Consider the following 20064-nt stretch of genomic DNA (forward strand, 5'->3'; position numbering starts at 1 on the left):
TATAGTAATCGCTGTATAATTGAACTACTACCAATAAATGCTATTAAAATAGGACAAGGGAATAATGAGTAAGTAAACTGAATATGAAGGAGAAATAAAAATGGTTAAAACAATGTAAAAATATACTAGTTTCACTAGTAATAAGCAGATGGATTTTAAAAAGTAACATTTCATATATCACTAAAAAATTGTTTTAAAATGCTCATAATCAGTTTTGTCAAGGATGCAAGAAAAGAGGAATTGTCATACTTTGCTAAAAATAGTGACATTTCTGGAAAAAAAGGCAAACAATATAACTCAAGATCCATAAAAGGGCATAAGTTGTTATTTAAGTTTTCCTTTATTGCTTAAGGATTAACATTTGTGTGCAAATATTAACTATGGTCTTATCTATAATAGTGTGAAACTAGAATCAAGCTAATTGAAAATAAAATAGGGAAATGATGGAATACAACAAAATAATTAAAACGGCACTTTTGAACCAAGCTAAGAAGTGAATACTAAGTAAGAAAAACAGAATGCAAAATTACATATACAATGTGTTCTCAATTTTGCAAAAATACGTACATGCAAAAGGAAAAAGTTATTGGAAAGAAATAAAAAAAGTTCTAGTACTAGATGTTTATGTTTGGTAGGATTATGTAAGATTTTAATTTTAATTTTGACTATTTCTGGATTAATTTTTTCTAAAGCAAGGATGTTTTTATTTATATAATCATAAAGTTAAGGGTAAATGTGCATAAAATAATTTAAAATATTGAACACCACAAGACGGCTATTATACTCTGAAAAATAAAAACCCAGGGAAAAGTAAATAAGCAGCTTAACCAGTCACTAGAACTACTGCCCATGAAGATGGCAAGCTGGGAGGGAAGGGCGAGGAGAGGTGGCACCGGCTGTGCTCAATAACAGAAACCTGGGCTTATGCTGCTCTGGGATCGATGCCAGCAATGCTCTTAACAGAAGAGCTGCTTCATTGTGCCTGGCTTAGACTTGAAAGATTTGTCTGTCACCTTGGGAAAGAGGACATAATGTACTACGCTGAACTGTCCCAATAAACTAGAGAACTGATTTCCATGCAATATCAAAATTAGCCCTGTTAGGAATACCAAATAGAAAGTAGGATCCAAATTAGATTATTGTTTTCTTGCCAGAGTGTTGAATTCATGTCTACCTCTCACATGCCCAATGTCCTCTTGAACAGAGAAAGCACTCTGGGTCACTGGGAGCCCAGCCCTGGGGGTTGCCACTGCTCCATCCTGCCCCAAAGGCTGTGGAGGAGACTGAAAGACAGCACACTTCTTCAGAGCTGTGGAGAGTTCCTGGCCTGTATCTCATTCCTTCCCAGAGGAAGACTGGAGATGGCTGGCACTCCCTTTGTGGGTCCCTGGCCTTGTTCTGACTGGGAAAGACTGACTTGGGAACTTCTCTCAAGTGTGGCCCATCTCCCAGAATTTGCCCTCCAGGCTAAAGCAGCTTGAGGCAAGGAGAGCGGTGTAACAAATAATTGAGGCGGGTGGCCTGGGGCAAAGGCTCACCTGCTTTAAACCCTGCAGTGGAAAACCCAGAGGTGGCATTGAAATTCCAGTAAACAGGGGAACTCCTAAGGCCACTAGTAAGTGCAACCCAGGATAGGACACAGCCCAGAAAAGGCAGAAGGACCCTGCACTTTGCATTTGCCTTGTGCTGACCTTCCTGATAGGAGGGCTGAACTCTGACAGAGAGCCCCAGGCAACACAGGGAATTTGTAAAGATGGTAGAAGGTGTTTTTGCTTTGGTTTGCTTGATTTGTTAGCTCCTAACACACAAGAAAATCTCTGTCATATCACCAGCTGGTTACAAACTCAAGAAACAGACATCTCAGGGAATAAATCCCAGAGTTAACATTTTAAAATATTAAACTAGGCAGTATACAACAAAAGATTATGAGACACATAAACAGGAAGTGATAGCTAATTCAAAGGAAGAGGATAAAAGTCTAGAAAACATCAATAAAGAAGACCAGATTGTAGACATACCAGACAATCTGCTCAAGGAGATGAAGGAAAATACAGAGAAAGAACTAAAGGATATGAGGAAAATAGTCAATATCCTCAGATATGAAGGAAAATATGGAGAAAGAACTAAAGGATATTAGGAAAGCAATGAATGAATAATATGAGAATCTCAATAAAAAGACAGACATTTTAGAAAGGAGCCAAATAGAACTACTGGAGTTAAAGACCACAATAACTGAAATGAAAAATCCCCAGGTGGGTTTCCACAGCAGATTGGACCTGACAGAAAAAAGAATCAGTGAACTTGAAGACAAGACAACTGAAATGAGTCAGGCTGAGGAACAGAAAGAATAAAGAATTATAAAAAGTGAAAATAGCCTAAGAGACCTCTGGGACACCATCAAGCATACAATGTATGCATTATGGGAGCCCCAGAAGGAGGAGAAAGAGAGTAAAGGGCAGAAGAAATATTCAAAAAAATAATAAAAGAGAACTTCCCAAACAAAATAAAAGACATGAATATGCATATCCAAGAAGCCCAGATAACACCAATCAGGATAAATGTGAAGAAAAATACACTCCACCACACACTGATCAAACTGTCAAATGCAAAGGACAAAGGGAATTGTGAAAGTTGTTAGAGAAAAGCAATGTGTTTTGTACAAGGGAGTTCAAATTAGGTTAAGTGCCAATTTCTCATCAGAAACCATGGAGGTAAGAAGGCTGTGAGTTGAAATACTAAAAGTGCTGAAAGAAAACAATTGCCAACCAAGAATTTATTTCAGGTGAGACTTTGTTTAAAAAATGAGATTAAAAAAAAAATAGATTAAGATATTCCCAGATAAACAAAAGCTGTGAGTGTTTGTCACCACCCAATCTGCCCTACAAGCAATGCTAAAGTGACTTCTTCAGACTGAAAGGAAAGACACTAGAAAGTAGTTCAAAGAGGCATAAAGACGTTTTTTTTAATTTGATAAATAAAATAATTTAAAATAAAAAGAGGCACAAAGAAATACGGATCTGTGGAAAAGATAACATTTCGGGTAATTATAAATGCCAGTACTGTTTTATTTTTTTGGTATGTAATTCTGCTTCTTACTTTTTACTGGTGCTAAAATGCAAATGCATAAAATGTAATGATACATCTATGGTTCTGGATGTACAATGTACAAAGACATAATTGTAACAAGCACAAAAAAAGGTGGGGGAACTGAGAGGTTTAGGAACAATGTATGCATATGCTGTTGAAGTCAAGTTGGTATCAATAAATAAATAATATTGTCATATATTTAGGATGTTAAATTTTAACCCCATGGTACCCACAAAGAAAATATATGAAAAATATATCCAGTAGAAATGAGAGGGACTCAATATGGTACAATACAAAAACAAAACAAAACAAAACAAATAAATATCAAAGCAGGCATTAATGGGAGAATTGAGGGAAAAAATGTGTACGACTTACAAAAAGTAAATAGCAAAATATTTGAAGAAGAAAGTCCTGCATGATCAGTAGTGAATTTAAATGTGAATGGATTAAACTCTCAAGTCAAAAGGCAGAGACTGGCAGAATGGATTACAAAGCATGACCCAATTATATGCTGTTTACAAGAGACTCACCTTAAATTCAGACATAAGTAGGTTTGAAAGAGAAAGGATGGTAAAAAATATACCATGAAAGTAGATAACAAAAGAGAGCTGGGGTAGCTGTACTAATATCAGACTAAAAACACTAGGTAAAAACTATCAGGATGGACAAAGACAATAACATATACTGATAAAGGGGTCAATTCAACAAGAAGATGTAGCAATTATAAATACACATGCACCTATCAGTGGAGTCAAAAATATATGAAAAAAATACTGACAGGTATGAAGAGAAAAATAGATGGTTCTATATTAATAGTAGGAAATTTAATACCACTTTCAATAATGGATAGAATATCTAGACAAAAGATCAATAAGGAAATACAATACTTGAATGACACTCTAAATCAACTAGACCTAATGGACATATATAGAACTCTTCACCCCAAAATAACAGAATACACATTTTTCTCAAGTGCCCATGGATCAATCTTCAGGATATACCATATATTAGGTCACAAAACAATTCACAGTAAATTAGAAAATGCTGAAATCACATGCTATAACTTCTTTGACCACAGTGGAATGAAGCTAGAAATCAGTAACAGAGGGAGATACAGAAAATTCAAAAACATATGGAAATTATACAATGCACTCTTAAACAACCAATGAGTTACAGGGAAAATCAAAAGTGAAATTAGAAAATATCCTGAGGCAAATGAAAGGAAAATACAATATACCAAAACTTATGGGATGAAGCAAAGGCAGTGCTGAGAGGGAAATTAACAGCTCTAAATCCTTACATTAAAAAAGAAGAAAGACTTCAAATCAGAGAACTAAACTCAAAACTGGAAGAACTAGAAAACAGCAAACTGCACCCAAAGTGAGCAGAAGGAAGAAACTAACAAAGAATGGAGATAAATGAAATAAAGAATAAAAAGAAAAAGAAAAACAGTAGAGAGAACAACAAAACCAAAAGTTGGTTCTTTGAAAAGATCAATAAAACTGACAAACCTATAATTAGATAGAAAAAGAAAAAAAGGGAATGGACATGAATAACTAAATCTTAAGTGATAAGGGGTCCATTACTACCAACCCCACTGAAATAAAAAGGACTATAAGAGAATACTATGAACAACTGAACACCACCAATAGGACCAACCTCCAATAGGATAACCTAGATGACATGGACAATTACTAGAAACACACAAACTACCTACAGTGTCTCAAGAAGAAATAGAAGATCTCAATAAACCAATAACTAGTAAAGAAAAGCCCAGGAGCAGATGGCTTCACAAGTCAATTTTACCAAACATTACAAGAATTAACACCAATCCTGCTTAAACTCTTCCCAAAATTGAAAGGAAGGGGACACTCCCTAATTCATTCTATGAGGCCAACATCACCCTCATACCTAAGTCAGATAAAAATACCACAAGGAAGGAAAATTATACCAATAATTCTTTTGAATATAGATGTCAAAATCCTCAACAAAATACTAGCAAACTGAATCCAACAGCACTTTAAAGGATACTACACCAAGATCAACTGGGATTTATCCCAGTTATGCAAAGTTGGTTCAACACATGAAAACCTGTTAATGTAATACACCACATTAACAGAATAAAGGGGAGAGAAAAATACATGATCATCTCAATTAAACAGAGAAAACAATAGACAAAATCTAGCACCTGTTTTTGATAAAAACTCTTAGAAAATTAGGAATTGAAGAAAATTTCCTGACCATGATAAAGGGTATATATGAAAAACCCACAGCCAATCCCACACTTAATGGTGAAAGACTGAAAGCTTTCCCTTCAAGATCAGGGCCAACACAAGGATGCCCACTGTTACCACTGTTTTTCAACATTGTACTGGAAATTCTACTCAAAGCCCTAAGGAAGAAAAAGAAATAAAAAGCATCCAAATTGGAAAAGAAGAAGTAAAACTTTCCCTATTTACAGATAACATGATCCTATATACAAAAACCCCTGAGAAATCAACAACGAAGCTCTTAGAGCTAACAAATGAATTCAGCAAAGTGATGTTTTACAAGATCAACACCCCAAAATCATTAATGTTTCTGTACACTAGTAATGAGCAACCTGAGGAGGAAATCAAGGGAAAAATCCATTTACAAATTAACAGAATCAAATATTTAGGGATAAATCTAACAAAGGATGCAGTGAACTTGTACACCAAAATCTTGAAACATTGCTAAAAGAAGTCAAAGAAGACCTAAACAACTAGAAGGACATTCTGTGTTCATGGATTGGAAGACTAAATATTGTTAAGATTCTACCCAAAGCAATTTATAGATTCAATTCAACCCCAATCAAAATTCCCAAAACTTTCTTTGAAGAAATGGAAAAGCCAATAATCAAATTTATGTGGAAGCACAAGGGGCCCTGAATAGCTAAAGCCATCTTGAAAAAGAATAACAAAGTTGAAGGACTCACACTTTCTAATCTTAAAACAACACAAAGCCAGAGTAATCAAAACAGCATGGTACTGGCACAAAGATAGATACAAGACCAACTGAATTGAACTGAGAGTTCAGACATCATCCCTAACATTTATGGTCAACTGATTTTTGACACATGGGCAAAGACCACTCAGTTGGGAAAGAATAGTCTCATCAACAAATGTTGCTGGTAAAAGTGGATCTCCATTTGCCAAAGAATGAAGGTGAACCTCTATCTCATACCTTATACAAAAATCAACTCAAAATGGATCAAAGACCTCAATATAAGAGCCAGAATTATAATACTCCTAGAAGAAAAACATAACTCCTAGAAGCATTGTCAGGACCTTGTGTTTGGCAAATAATTTCTTAGACTTCACACCCAAAGCCCCAAGCAACAAAAGAAAAAAAACAAAAAACAAACAGATAAATGGGACCTCATCAAAAGGAAAGTTTTGCATCTCAAAGGACTTTATCATGAAAGTAAAATGACAATTTATACCTCAATAGAAAATATTTGGAAACCACATATCTGATAAGGGTTTAATATCTGGAATATATAAAAAAATCCTTCAACTCAACAACAAAAAGGCAAACAAATTAAAAAACCGGCAAAAGACTTGAACAGACATTTCTCCAAACAAGGTATACAAATGGTCAAAAAACACATGAAAAGATGTTCAGTATCTTTAGCTATTAGAGAAATGCACATCAAACCCACAAGGAGAAATCATTTCACTCTCACTAGAATGGCTACTGTTTTTAAAAATGGAAAATTACAAGTTTGGAGAGGATGTGGAGAAATAGGAACACTCATTAATTGTTGGTGGGAATGTACAATGGTGCAGCTGCTGTGGAAGACAATTTGGTAGTTCCTCAGAAAGTTAAGTATAAAATTACCATATGACCAGGCAATCCCACTTCTAGGTGTATACCCAAAAGAATTGAAAGCAGGAATTCAAACAGATATTTGCACATTGATGATTTTAGTGCCATTATTCACAATTTCCAAAACATGAAGGCAAAATAAAAGTGTCCATCAACCGATGAATGGATAAACAAAATGTGCTAAATACACACAATGGAATAATATTCAGCCATAAAAATGAATGAAGTTCTGATACATGAGACAACATAGGTGATTTTTGAACACATCATGTTGAGTGAAACAAGTCGGATACAAAAGGACAAATATTGTAGGTTCTTACTGATATAAAATAACTAAAATAAGCAAACTCATAGAGTCAGAATCTAGAATATAGTTTAAAGGGGGGGGGCAAAACAGGATTGTGAATAGGATGTTAAGTCTTAACACGTACAGTTCCTATTTGGGATGATGGAAAAGATTTGATAATGGACGATGGTGATGGTAGCACAACACTGTGAATCTAAGAGCACTGAATTATATATTTGAATCTTAATTTAAAGGGGAAATTGTAGGTTGCATGCATCCTACTAGAAAAAAAATTTTTTTTAAAATCTTGGAACTGAACAACACACAGTGAACCCTAAATTAAACCATGGACTATAGCTGAAAGTACAATTATAAAAATGTGCTTTCATCAGTTGTAACAAATGTACCACAACAATGCAGGGGTTAACAATAGGGTGGTGCATAGAAATCCTCTTATGCATGATTGTTATGTAAACCCATAACTTCTAATACATAAAATACAAAAATTTTTAAAAATCATTCATTATTTCATGATTCTAATATGACATTTACTAGTACTTAATGATTTGTTTCACTCTATTTCAGCCTTTGCAATAAAGAAATGTAATAATAGTCATTAACCACAAATGAAAATATTTACTACATTCCACATATCTTAAAATTAAAAAATGAAACTATCTAATTTAAATGCAACTCCTCTCTACCCACCTTTTATTGTAAACTTTGTTAATAAAGATTGATGTGAACTGTTAACTAGGGGCACAGGGTACTCCAAGGACTAAATATAGGAGCTTTGCTTCTTCCATCATGCTCATATCTCAAATTCCTTCAGCTCCTATCTGTCAGGGAAGGGCTGCCAGGCGAGCAGTCTGTCACTCTTGCCTAGGCTAATAGATTCTCCAGTGGCTTTTGTTGCAGCTCATGTCATACTATTAAAACTATGTGCCTTGAAAATGGCATAACATATGTAGCCGATTCTTGTCAACTCTAGATAATCAGACCCTGTTTGGCTTCAGAAGCAGATGCAGATTAGAGAATCTATATAAATATGCAAATCACATGGTCCCCTCTCCGCACCACTGTTCCTACCTCTAATGGCCCTCGCGGAAAGTCTGTCTGTTCAGCTCCTACTTTCAGTGCTACATCAACAGAAGCAAAGGGACGGCTGGCCATCTGCTGTCGTTCTCGAAGCAGTTGCTGGAGGGGGTTAAAAATTATTTGTTTTAAAATAGGTTTTAAAAAAACACATCAAAATCAACAATATCAGGTTCCATTTTTTAACAAAGTCACTCAAGTTTAGGAATCCTGTCATAGCCATATCCATATCTAGATCAGTAAGAACGAAAACTGCTTTCTCCCATGGCCTGGGTTATATTTCCATAGAGGCTTTAAATGTACGGTGCCTACAAAGAACTTTTTCCCTGACCTCCACCCCACAGGACTAATGAAACGTACTCCAAAGCACTTGGAAAACCTCAGGTGAGAGGTGCTAGTTAAGTAAAAAGTGCTATTATGATGAAGGCTATGCCAAATTTTACCACTGAAAATAATCCATGCTTTTTAGCTGAAAGCAGATAACAGTAAAAATGTTTAAAGAAAGATAAAGAAAAGTTGTCAAATTGCATGAATAGAGATTAAAGGAGCATATATCTTCCAAGACTAAGTCCTATAAGTTATCAAGATCCCCTGTCAATTACTTTGGAACCAGCAGGAATTGTTATTGGCAGTGTTTATAAATTTATTCAAAGCCTCTGTGTTCATTATTTAAAAACGAGTAATGATTGGTAGGTGTGGAAATTTTATGCCATGGTTTCCAAGCACCCCCAATATTTGCTTCTGTCTCCTTGTGGCTTTTCTGGGATTTGCCCAAGCTAAAGGCAATAAATGAGCAAATCTTAACCAACTGCCAAGCTAATTTATATTCCTACCTCTCCTTGTAATTATAATATTCATTTAATCACGATACGAAAAAATTGATGACCACCACTAGATATTACAAATCTTGCCCCTCTCATTCTATACAGCTAATAAAATTATTATTAAATATTAAAAGTGGATGAGCAATGCAATTAAATACTCTTTCAAATAAGAAGATATTGTATCTTTGAAGAAAGGCAAAATCCTTGAACAGAATGAATAGCTTCATTATTCACAGAGATTTCTTAAAGATTCACTGGCATTAACTTAAAACATTAAGTACTTTGATGTATTTGAATGTAAATATATGTAGCACTGTCATGCATCATTCATAAAATTCCCTTGTAGATAATGAAGGAACGTAAGCCAACACCTTATGGTACTTTATTATTTAACATTCTTGATTTAATACCTGTGTCACAGCAGTGACAGTGTTCATGAAATGATTTAAAATATAACTTAAGCCTTTTTATTTTTATTATTAAAAAGAGAACATGTGAGTGAGAATATTGGGATGGGATTTGCTCATTTGTAATAATACAACTGTTACTGGATGACTGCCTAAGTTCTTAAAGTATATTTTCTTTAGAAGTGATAATGATACACTTAAAAATATTCAAAGTAAAAGTAAATGTGATCTAAACCACCAAACTATTCACTTTAAAATAAACTTGAAATCATAATTTTAAAAATATAGCTGCTGGCAAATAGAATCTGGTTTGTGCCTTTCTCAATAGGAGTGGCCTTTTGATCTGAAGATCCTGTCTGTGCAAAATGCAAATATAATGCTATTCCCAATGCCAAGGATACTAAGTGTGGAGGACACCATGCTCTTGTCTCTGGTAAAAATACACACACCAACACTCCCCAAAACCCAAACATATAAACTACATTTTCTGTAGTAATGTATAAATAGTTTTAAGAAAATTGTAAATTCTAGTTTGGGTTGAAACACAATTTTCTGACAGATAAAGGCAAACTGCCTCCATTTTATTAGTTCCCCTCAGCTTATAAGGTATCTCATATGATGAAGTGATTTATTTTAATAAAACGAACAACTTCTATGTCCTCATTTTCCACTGTCCTTATACCTAAAAGTGAAAGTCTATAAAATATAATGAATGGATACTCAATATCACAAATTATAATTTTGTAAATCTATAAATATTCCAAATGCACTATTTTTGACAAAGAAGAGTTCCTGGAATATAATGTATTATTGTGACTGCCAACACTCATAATAAAAAAAATTATGACTGATACTTTTGTTCAGTTTTACAAAAAAATTGTTAGCAGAATGCAAAGGTATTTTAAAGATCCCAGTTTGTCTTCTGAGCTTTGAGTCTCTATCACTTTTTAATAATTGAATGCTGACTAGGGTATGTGCCTCCCTCTCTGCAAAGAAGAAAAGTATTATTCTTGCCCAGGATCTTCACATTATAGTTTGGAAAACAAAACATGGTAAGATTAAAAAAAAAAAAAAAATAGGGCATGTCTTGATTTCCTGGCTATGATCAGAAACACCATAAAATGTTTTGGCTTAACAACAGGTATTTATTGGCTCACAGTTTCAGAGAGTAGAAGTCTGATCCCAGGGTCAGTATTTTCTGGTTGGTCAGCAATCCTTGAGTTTTCTTGGCTTTTCTGTGACATGGTGAGGAACCTGGGGGTGACTTCCCTTTCCCTTCTAGGTTCTCTTTACATTAGCTTCTTCCCATGGCTTTCTTTATTTCGGTCTGAATTTTATTCTGCTTATGAAGGACTCCAGCGTCCTAGTTTGCTAATGCTGCCAGAATGCAAAACACCAGAGAAGGATTGGCTTTTATAAAAGGGGGTTTATCTGGTTACACAGTTACAGTCTCAAGGCCGTGAAGTGTCCAAGGTAACACATCAGCGATCGGGTACCTTCACTGGAGGATGGCCAATGGTGTTCGGAAAACCTGTTAGCTGGGAAGGCACGTGGCTGGCGTCTGCTCCAAAGTTCTGGTTTCAAAATGTCTTTCTCCCAGGTTGTTCCTCTCTAGGCTGCGGTTCCTCAAAAATGTCACTCTTAGTTGCACTTGGGATATTTGTCCTCTCTCAGCTTCTCTGGAGCAAGAGTCTGCTTTCAACGGCCGTCTTCAAACTGTCTCTCATCTGCTGCTCCTGTGCTTTCTTCAAAGTGTCCCTCCTGGCTGTAGCAGCTTGCTCCTTCTGTCTGATCTTATATAGTGCTCCAGTAATTTAATTCAGACCCACCCATCACCTCCATGGAAATTATCCAATCAGAGTCATCACCCACAGTTGGGTGGGGCGCATCGCCATGGAAACACTCAAATAATTACAATCTAATTAACACTGATAGGTCTGCCCACACAAGATTACACGAAAGATAATGGTATTTGGGGGACATAATACAGTCAAACTGGCACATCCAGTAATCTAGATTGAAGGCCTACCTGATTGAGTTGGGTCATACATAACTGAAACTGAAGTAGCATCTTCAAGAGCTCCTATTTCCAATGAGTCCACACCCACCAGAATGTGAACCAAGGCCAAGAACATGTTCAAACTAGGGTACACAATTCAATCCATCATAAAGCCCAAAATAGTAAACAGGAAAAAAAATAGTATACAAGAAATGATGCAAACAGGGAATTAGCCAAATGAATTTACTCTTGGTACTCAGTGAGGACTAGAGGACTTTTGCTGACATTGGCTGAGTTTCTGACTTTGGTAAACCAATGCAAATGTTCTTACAGCGAAATTTAGGAAGGGTAAATCTCTTCTTCCAGAAACAGTCTTGCTTTGGTGTGATGGACCTAAAATAATAAAATGGAATAAAGTATGATTCTCTTTTCTACTAACTTCTGCCTCTCAGCCCCTTCCTTTAAGATTTTCCTCCCTCTCCCAATTAATAATTCAAATTTTGCCTCCACTATGTCAGAACAAAGGAGATGTAGTCAACATGCTTACAACTTAAATTTTTGTCAAAATTTAGCATAAATACTAATAGGCAATAGCAATATAGCTAGACTCTGGGGTCAGAAAGACATGGGTATGAATACCAGTTTTTCCACTTACTGTTTGAGCTTAGCAAAATAATTTATACCTAACTGAGCCTCAATTTTTTCTCATCTGTAAAGTGGGGGTAATACACTGTTTTGGTTTGCTAATGCTGCCATCATGCAAAATACCAGAAATGGATTGGCTTTTGAAAAGGGTGTCTATTTGGTTACAAATTTACAGTCTGAAGGCCATGAAAATGTCCCAATTAAGGTATCAACATGAGTATACCTTCACCAAAGGAAGGCCAATGGTGTCCAGAAATCCTCTGTTACCTGGGAAGTCATGTGGCTGGAGTCTGCTGATCTCAGATTGTGTTCCAGATCCTCTCTCAGCTCCTGTGTGTTCTTCAAAATGTTGCTCTTGAGGTGTTTTGTCTTCTCTTAGCTTCTTCAAAGCATCAGCAAAAGTCTGCTTTCAATGGCCATCTCCAAAATGTGTCTCTCAGCTGTAGCACTGAGCTCCTTCTGTCTGAGCTCTTACAGGGCTCCAGTGATTTAATTAAGACCTATCCCGAATTGGTGGGGTCCATATCTCCATGGAAATTATCCAATCAAACATTTCACTCACAGTTGATTGAGTCACATCTCTATGGAAACACTCAATCAAAGGATTCCATCCTAATCAACACTAATACATCTGCCCCACAAGACTGCATCAAAGAACATGGCATTTTGGGGGACATAATACATGCTAACTGGCACATACACCTTGGAGGACATGGTTTGAATCCTAGCTTCTCCACTTATTAGCTATTGGACCATAATCAAATTACTAATACCTTTATAAGGCTCATTTCCCCCTTCATCTATAAAACAGGAATAACAATAATATCTATGCCATAGGTTAAGACTAACAAGATAGTGGACATAGTCTGCTCAGCACGAAGTCTGGCACACTGTGAGCACTCAATAACTGGTGCAATTATAATGTTAAATTTCAAGCACTAATTTTGTATTTGAAGAAGGTACACTAACAACCACAGGCCCATTTTCTTCAGTAGTGACACATTTTGCTCTACTACTCTCCCTTTTAATGAATGTTGCAAACTTATGAGAAAGTTGGAAATGCCATGACTGTGGTAAAATGAATTAGATTTGGAACTGCTTTCTGAAATTTGTAACTTGGGATGATAAAAATGCAACCTAAGAATTAGGAGAAAATATATAGTACTTTCTTAAGGACTTTTGAAAATTAATTTATTTCCTGTGATTGTGTTTTTTTTAATATAAAATGAGGTTCAAAATTTTGTATATCCATAAGAAGCCATGTAACAGATACATCTGCTTTATAACTAATCTGCTATTCCCAATTATTCAGCAGAAAGATAAAACCAAGAGAACAAATTGATCATAATAACAATAGAATGTAACTATGCTGCTATAAAAATTGTTGTGAAGAAAATAAAAAAATTAGGGATGTTCTGAGTATCATGTTTGGTGTCCATGATAGCTATTTTAGTATTCAAAATCTCTTACAAAACAAACTATAAAATTAAAAAAAAAACTACAAAAATCTGTGCTTAAATATGACAGCAATCAGGTATAGTCACATTGATTCTATCAAATGTATGTGTGTATACAGATAATTCTTCCAGTCAAATACTGTACCATACTAGCCACCTTCCCTACCCACCCCCAAATCCATACAAATCGCTAATGTATTTTAGAATAATAATCCTTAAAAACACACAAACACACAGAACAAAACAGCAACCAATTCTGTCTACAATTGTCTTCATATGTCTTAACTCCTGTTTTTTATTTCTAGGTTCTAACCATTATTCTTCTTCCCCACCTTCAAACATCCTTTGACCCCACTCACTGTTTGCAGTGATCACTCCTCATATGAACCAATACACTAGTATGGCATTACTTCTTTATATCTTTGTGCTTTTCTGAAATCTTCTTTAAGGCAGAAATCTATTTTATTTGTTTTTATTCTCCATGGCACTAATTAGGTGGTTACTAGTATTTGATGAATGAACAATGAATGAGTGAATGAGAGTAAAAAAAAATCTGTATCATCTGAATGAGTGTGAAGGCAAGTTATGAAAAAACTGATTTTAATTATGAATAAACTTTTAAAATAATGATACGTCCTTTGATATTCTAGAATTTGTCCTAGCCTCCAAAGTTTGTGAACATTTATTCTTTTTTAGAATGGGGCAGTTTTGTGGACCTATATTTCAAGTCCACATTAGGTTTCATGTAGTCCTCATCTATCTTAATACTGCAAAGATTATGGAAAAAGCTGCCATAAAGTCATCATAATGCTTTAAAATTTTTGATAACAATTATATTCCTAATATTTTGGAAAGTCATAAAAGGAGAAATGAACAAAGCATCTGAATTAGAGATTACATAATAATTTGTGAAAGAGGGTATTTCTGTTATTAACACAAATGCATTTAACATACAGTAAGATAAGTAAACAATCAGTTTTGTTCTTTTACCGTTAGGTTGGGGTGAGGGAGTAAAGAGAAGTGGAATATATTTTAGAATATATTTAGAAAATGTGGTATTTTATCACTTTATATAACTAAATCTGCAAGGCATAAGCCTCAAACTCTAACTCAGAGTACCAGAAATCTTTTACTTCCAGGGTGAAGCTGGTTTTCCTAGATAGTGATGCTGGCACCTTAAGCAGATGGCTTGGCTGTACATATCTGTTCAGGTTACTTCAATTGGTTTTCTCTAGGCCTCTACAATCTGTGACCTACTGGGAACAGGTTACTTTTGAAAGCATGTTGTTTACCTAAAAATGAAAGGTTTTGAGTAACTTCCTGAGAGGTAGTCACCAAATTTACCAAAATTATTCACTTCCAAAGATTTCTGATGTTTCTTTACCAATTGGTGTTTTGCAACATTTGTACTAAGGTGTAAAATAAACATCAGTGACTGCCCAAGAAGGGCTTTAATCATTACGAAGATTCCACTAAACTCTAAGTTTACTCAATTTTTTTTTCATTATCTGAAAGCAAAATGTTGTCCTGAGTTGTCAAATGACCATAGCAATTTTTTCAGGTAGGTCTTGCAGATATGTAGGGTTACTGCTTAGCAGTAATGACCCAAAACCCAAACTCTCCTTTTACTATCGTCAAGCTTGTTACTAGACAGAGGAAGGGCAGAGAAAGAATGGAAAATGTTTCTAAATCTTCCATTAAAATATAAATTTCAGTATGTCCATATTTCCTCTAAAATGCTGATATATAAATTTCAATATTTCCATATCTCCTCTAAAATGCTGATAGCTTATATATTAATGTCAAAATATTACATATGCATGTATGTGAGAACATATAAGTCTGAATATACATGTGAATTAAATATGTTAAAACTCAAAGTAAATAAAATATAACTCAATTCAAATTAAAACTAAACTTATGTATAAATTACCATGCTAAGAATTAAAAAAATGCCAGCAAATGAGGATCTCTGTTGTTGTTTGGATTACAATGACCATATAATTAATGTGACCAAGACAATGGTCTTCATGGATTTTGTTTTTCTTCATAGATTTTTAGATCAAAAAGGGACCTCACAGGTCCTCTAGACCAAGATTCTTCCACCTGAAGACCCCTGACTTAGAAAGTCAATGAATCTGGCACTAATGAGTGACACTTTTCTTAGAAAAAAGGTGTTTTTTTAAATTTTATTTTCATTTTTTTATTTTTTTTTTACCATTTCAGACAATTCAATCATTTAGCTTACTGCTGTCTTTAGAGGCTAGCTGTGCCTCAACTGGAACCAAATGTAACTCCACTATTTCCTTAAATTCTTACAACAAATAGCTTTAGCAACATATATTAATACTTAAAAATAAAACATATTGGAGTCAATCCTGAAACCAAGCAGGACTACTTTGGAATTCTCTATACTTCCCTATTTTCTAGATAAGAACTTGAACATTATCTTAAAGGCAGAATGGGTCCAATGCTCAAACATCTATTTCTAAAGTTTCATTTTATTCCTTACTTTCTTTTAGTTCATTTGTTCTCAAACTTTGGTGTTTATGAGGTTGTATATCCAACACCACCTGTACTTTATACTGAATGATTTTGTCTTTCCATACTGATTTTAGATCATAGCTCCCAGGTAAATAAAGTCTCAAAGAATTCTGAAAATTGTCAGTATTAATGATAGCAGGGTGGCACAAACTATACGGCCAGATAGCATCACCATCATTTCCATACAAGAGCTGTAAAAAATTTCTGCTGACATGAATTAAAGAAAACATGCCTTGGTATTGTAAGTATGGGCATATAAATATGGACAGTCTTTGTATAGCTTAATTTAGGAAAGGTCAAAGAAAAGAAAGTATGAAAAATCTTGAGTATGCTTATGTACTCATGGTTATGCATTCTTAGTTAAAATTATAAGAGCCCAAATTGGTAGTACTTCTTACATGGCATGATTCTTCAGAATTGAAGTTCGAAGCCAAGAAAATGGAATGAGCACCTGAAAACTGTTTATATATATCAGTCACTATAAATCTTCATGGAAAACAGGTTTAATTTAAAAGGTATAGAACTTTACCAAAATTGAATTTTTCCAAATAAAAAAGCTATATCTTGAAGCATCTCATGAAGTTGCTTATCAAATCAGTTGAGTTTCATTTTGTTTGAAAATATCAAGCCAGTTTGTAGATTAGAGAAAATAAAGTTGAAGCAATATCCCTATATAATTATCATATCCATTTGCTAACATTTGCTAGCACTTTTTAAAAATATTTTGAACTAGATTATGAAATAATTAGTAGCTTCATCATTTCTCTTCAGTCTAAATGAAATAAATACTAACAAGTATCAGGATAGCCAATTCCTGATCTTCATCAACTATATGCCTGCAACTACATTAATGAAGAATTCCTTTGTATCTTCAAAATAGTAAAAGTTGACTTTCCATGTAAAAATTTGATTATACTGATGATATACCTGTATATTCTTGATTTTATCTGATACTTGGTAACATATCTTATTTTGTTACACTGATGATAAAAAAGAAGCTCTGTGTGTTATGTGACACATCTCTTCATGTATTACCAATAAGAAAATAATCCTCGGTCAAGTCTTACTGCCTTGTCAAGAGATTTCATTAAGGACTATAAGGAGATTCTGAAGTTCTTCTTTACTTGGCATTTCAAAGGATAAATCTTAAAGAGTTAGACTAAAACTCTGGGCAGGCATTTCTTTTCTTTACTTTCTGAAGTAAAGAAGTAATCCATTTTAAGAACAATTTTATAGAGAGTTCATCAGTGTCCTGATTTTTTGGTGATAACTTTGGCTGCAGTCATTCATTAATTCAACAAAGTTTTACTGAGCTTCTGCAATGTGTCGGACACTTTTCTAGGAACTTATGAATAAGACGACTGTTTTTATTTCATTCAGCAAGCTTTTACATGCTTTTAAAAATATCAGGAGCTCTCTGACAGTTTACCAGGATACTGACGACAGACAACTGTGAGAACTTTCTGATACTGGAAGAAATATTTATGTAGCCTGGAGTTGAAAGCAACAAAGCCTTATCTATTTCTTAGTGGGAAAAAAATACGAAGATAAGTAAAAATATTTCAGAACTTTTTGAAGGTTACTTCAGGCCATATGAAAAATAGAAATTTGGATTTGTAATCCTTTCTTATAGATACAGATGGCATTGCTGAAATAGCCTTTGCCAAAGATGATCTCACTTGAAGATGAAAGAAATCATGCAAAATGAATTAACCTAGAAGAGTCTTAAAAACGTAGCTATAGGTTATCCTTTCTCAGGAGCAATAGGAAATATAATGGACGGTTGCAAGGCAGTTTTTTGTTTTGTTTTGTTGTTATGCACCATTGCCATTAAAACAAAAATTAAAAAATGAAAAGCTCATCACATATTGGTAAAGATTATTTGGGGTACTTATAAACCACAACTAACAGCATATAGAAGTTTTGTTTATTCAACATCTTCTATAGAAACAAATAAATTATTACAGAAAATTGCTATGGAGGATCTAAAATGGTAGGGCAGAGAGATAATGGAAGGAGGAAGTGCTTTAAATGCTTTAAATATTGTAGTTACAGATTAAGAAATGACATTTGACCTGAAACCTTGCATAGTCAGAAAAGAAATGCTACACTGTGGTTACAAACATCCTCAAAAGCTCTGTGGTTTAACACAGTAGAGTTTATTTCTTGCTCAAACAAAATCTTCTGCAGGTCTAGGAAATTCCCCAAATGGTAACTCAGCAACATAGGCTGCTTCAAACCTGTAGCCCTCCCATCTCAAACCAAGGCTTCCTCAGGTGTCATGGCAGAAGAGACCAGCAATTCATTTGTGGGGTTTTCACTGTTTCAGCCTAGAAGTGACATACGTTATCTTCTAGAAATTGTCACATTGCCCAACGTAACCACGCCGAGACAAAACAAAAAAAAAACACAAAAAAGCAGTAGGGGAGCAAATGGAATATTAGGTGGATGGAACAAAGGAAGCCAGAAAAGAACATTCCAGGCAGAGGGAGCAGCAGGTGCAGGGGTCCTGACAGGTATGCCTGAGCATAGTGTTCAAGAAACAGGAAGGAGGCTGAATCTTAAAACAAGGTGGTGAGGAGCAGGAGAGTGGTCAAAAGATAATATAGGCTTTATCAAGGTTAAAGAAAATCAAAATTACATCTGTAAATAATTAGGTACATAGGATCTAAATAGATTAATTATTTTTTAAAATATAAGTTATCTTTTTACTGCTCAGAGTTCATTCCTATGGTGTTAGGAACAAACAGGCACACACACACAAAAAGGTTTTACCATCCTTACATAAGGTTATTTAAAACATCATCCAGAAAATAACGACGACATAATCTCAAATACAATGGACCTCGTTCTCCCAATAAGTATCAAAAGGTCAATTTTGTATGTAACTTTCTTTAAAACAAAAGGCCAGGTGGTTGTAATTTATCTGAGCAAATCAAAATGAGGAAAAGGATGAGTACTGAAAAGGTCATTTAAAAGTTAGATCCCCAGAATGGATGTTTAATACATAGTACTCCTCAAAGACCCCAAATTGGGAGGAACATGGATAATTTCAATTTTAAAACTTACACTAAAAAAAAAAAAAAAATCCAACAAATTCCCACACAGAAAACTCTCATAGTCCTATTGTGGAACACTTTACTAGCTGGTAAGAGAAATGCCTGCCCTGCTCTCAAGAAATGAATGCTATGTCTTTCACACCCAGAATTGCACACTATGATCCAGGCAACCTTGATGAGTGGAAATACAAAAGCAGCTACTCACAATAGAAATGACACATTGACTCCTGCTTGTGTGCCAGTAATTTATGACTGAATGTTCTTGTCACAAGGAAGCTCAGATCAATCCTTCAGTAGTTTTATATTTTTTCCCCTCTTAAGTATTAATTTACTAAAGAAAGATACCTCCCACCCAACCCCCCCGATTCTGCAAATCAATACAAAGCTCAAGATTGAATTCCAAACCATAACATGCTAGCTTCTAGGTTAAGAAATTCTAAATGCAACATAATCTGGTTAGCTTTTTCATTTAGTGTACAAGGAGTTCATGTTGAACATTTAAGTAGTCTGTAACAATAATTTTGAATTTCTTCACAAGGCACTTAAATCTTCCTGGAAGCATAAATGACCCAAACACTGCCCTTTTCCTCTTAATATTTTAAAAACATTTTTTTCCTTGAAGGAAAATGTGATTATTTTGCTATTAGCTAATGGAGTCCTTCTCAGTTCAATATTGAGAAACTCTAAAAATGGACTTTATAGAAAATATTTATTTGCAAAGAAAGACATCTGCTAATTATAATTGTGGAAGTCCTCTATTAGAAGAAACTTATGGTGTCCATTGATGAGTCAGTGTTAAGAGATTAATATGC

The 20064-nt window shown here is 34.6% G+C and overlaps 1 protein-coding gene across 2 annotated transcripts in view; it reads right to left on the reverse strand.

Annotated features, from left to right (window-relative positions):
* ATRNL1 (attractin like 1) overlaps positions 1–20064 on the reverse strand; it is a 1027996-nt gene that overhangs the window by 258978 nt on the left and 748954 nt on the right. Inside the window, exon 27 of one of the 2 annotated variants that reach the window (XM_037804686.1) lies at positions 8312–8419. The exons of the other annotated variant lie outside the window; for it this stretch is intronic. Within the exon in view, the coding sequence (XP_037660614.1) occupies positions 8312–8419 (108 nt within the window). The remainder of the gene's footprint in view (positions 1–8311; positions 8420–20064) is intronic. 2 annotated transcript variants of the gene reach the window in all.

This window comes from Choloepus didactylus, chromosome 15 (genome assembly GCF_015220235.1).
Source record: "Choloepus didactylus isolate mChoDid1 chromosome 15, mChoDid1.pri, whole genome shotgun sequence".
Taxonomy (NCBI): Eukaryota; Metazoa; Chordata; class Mammalia; order Pilosa; family Megalonychidae; genus Choloepus; species Choloepus didactylus.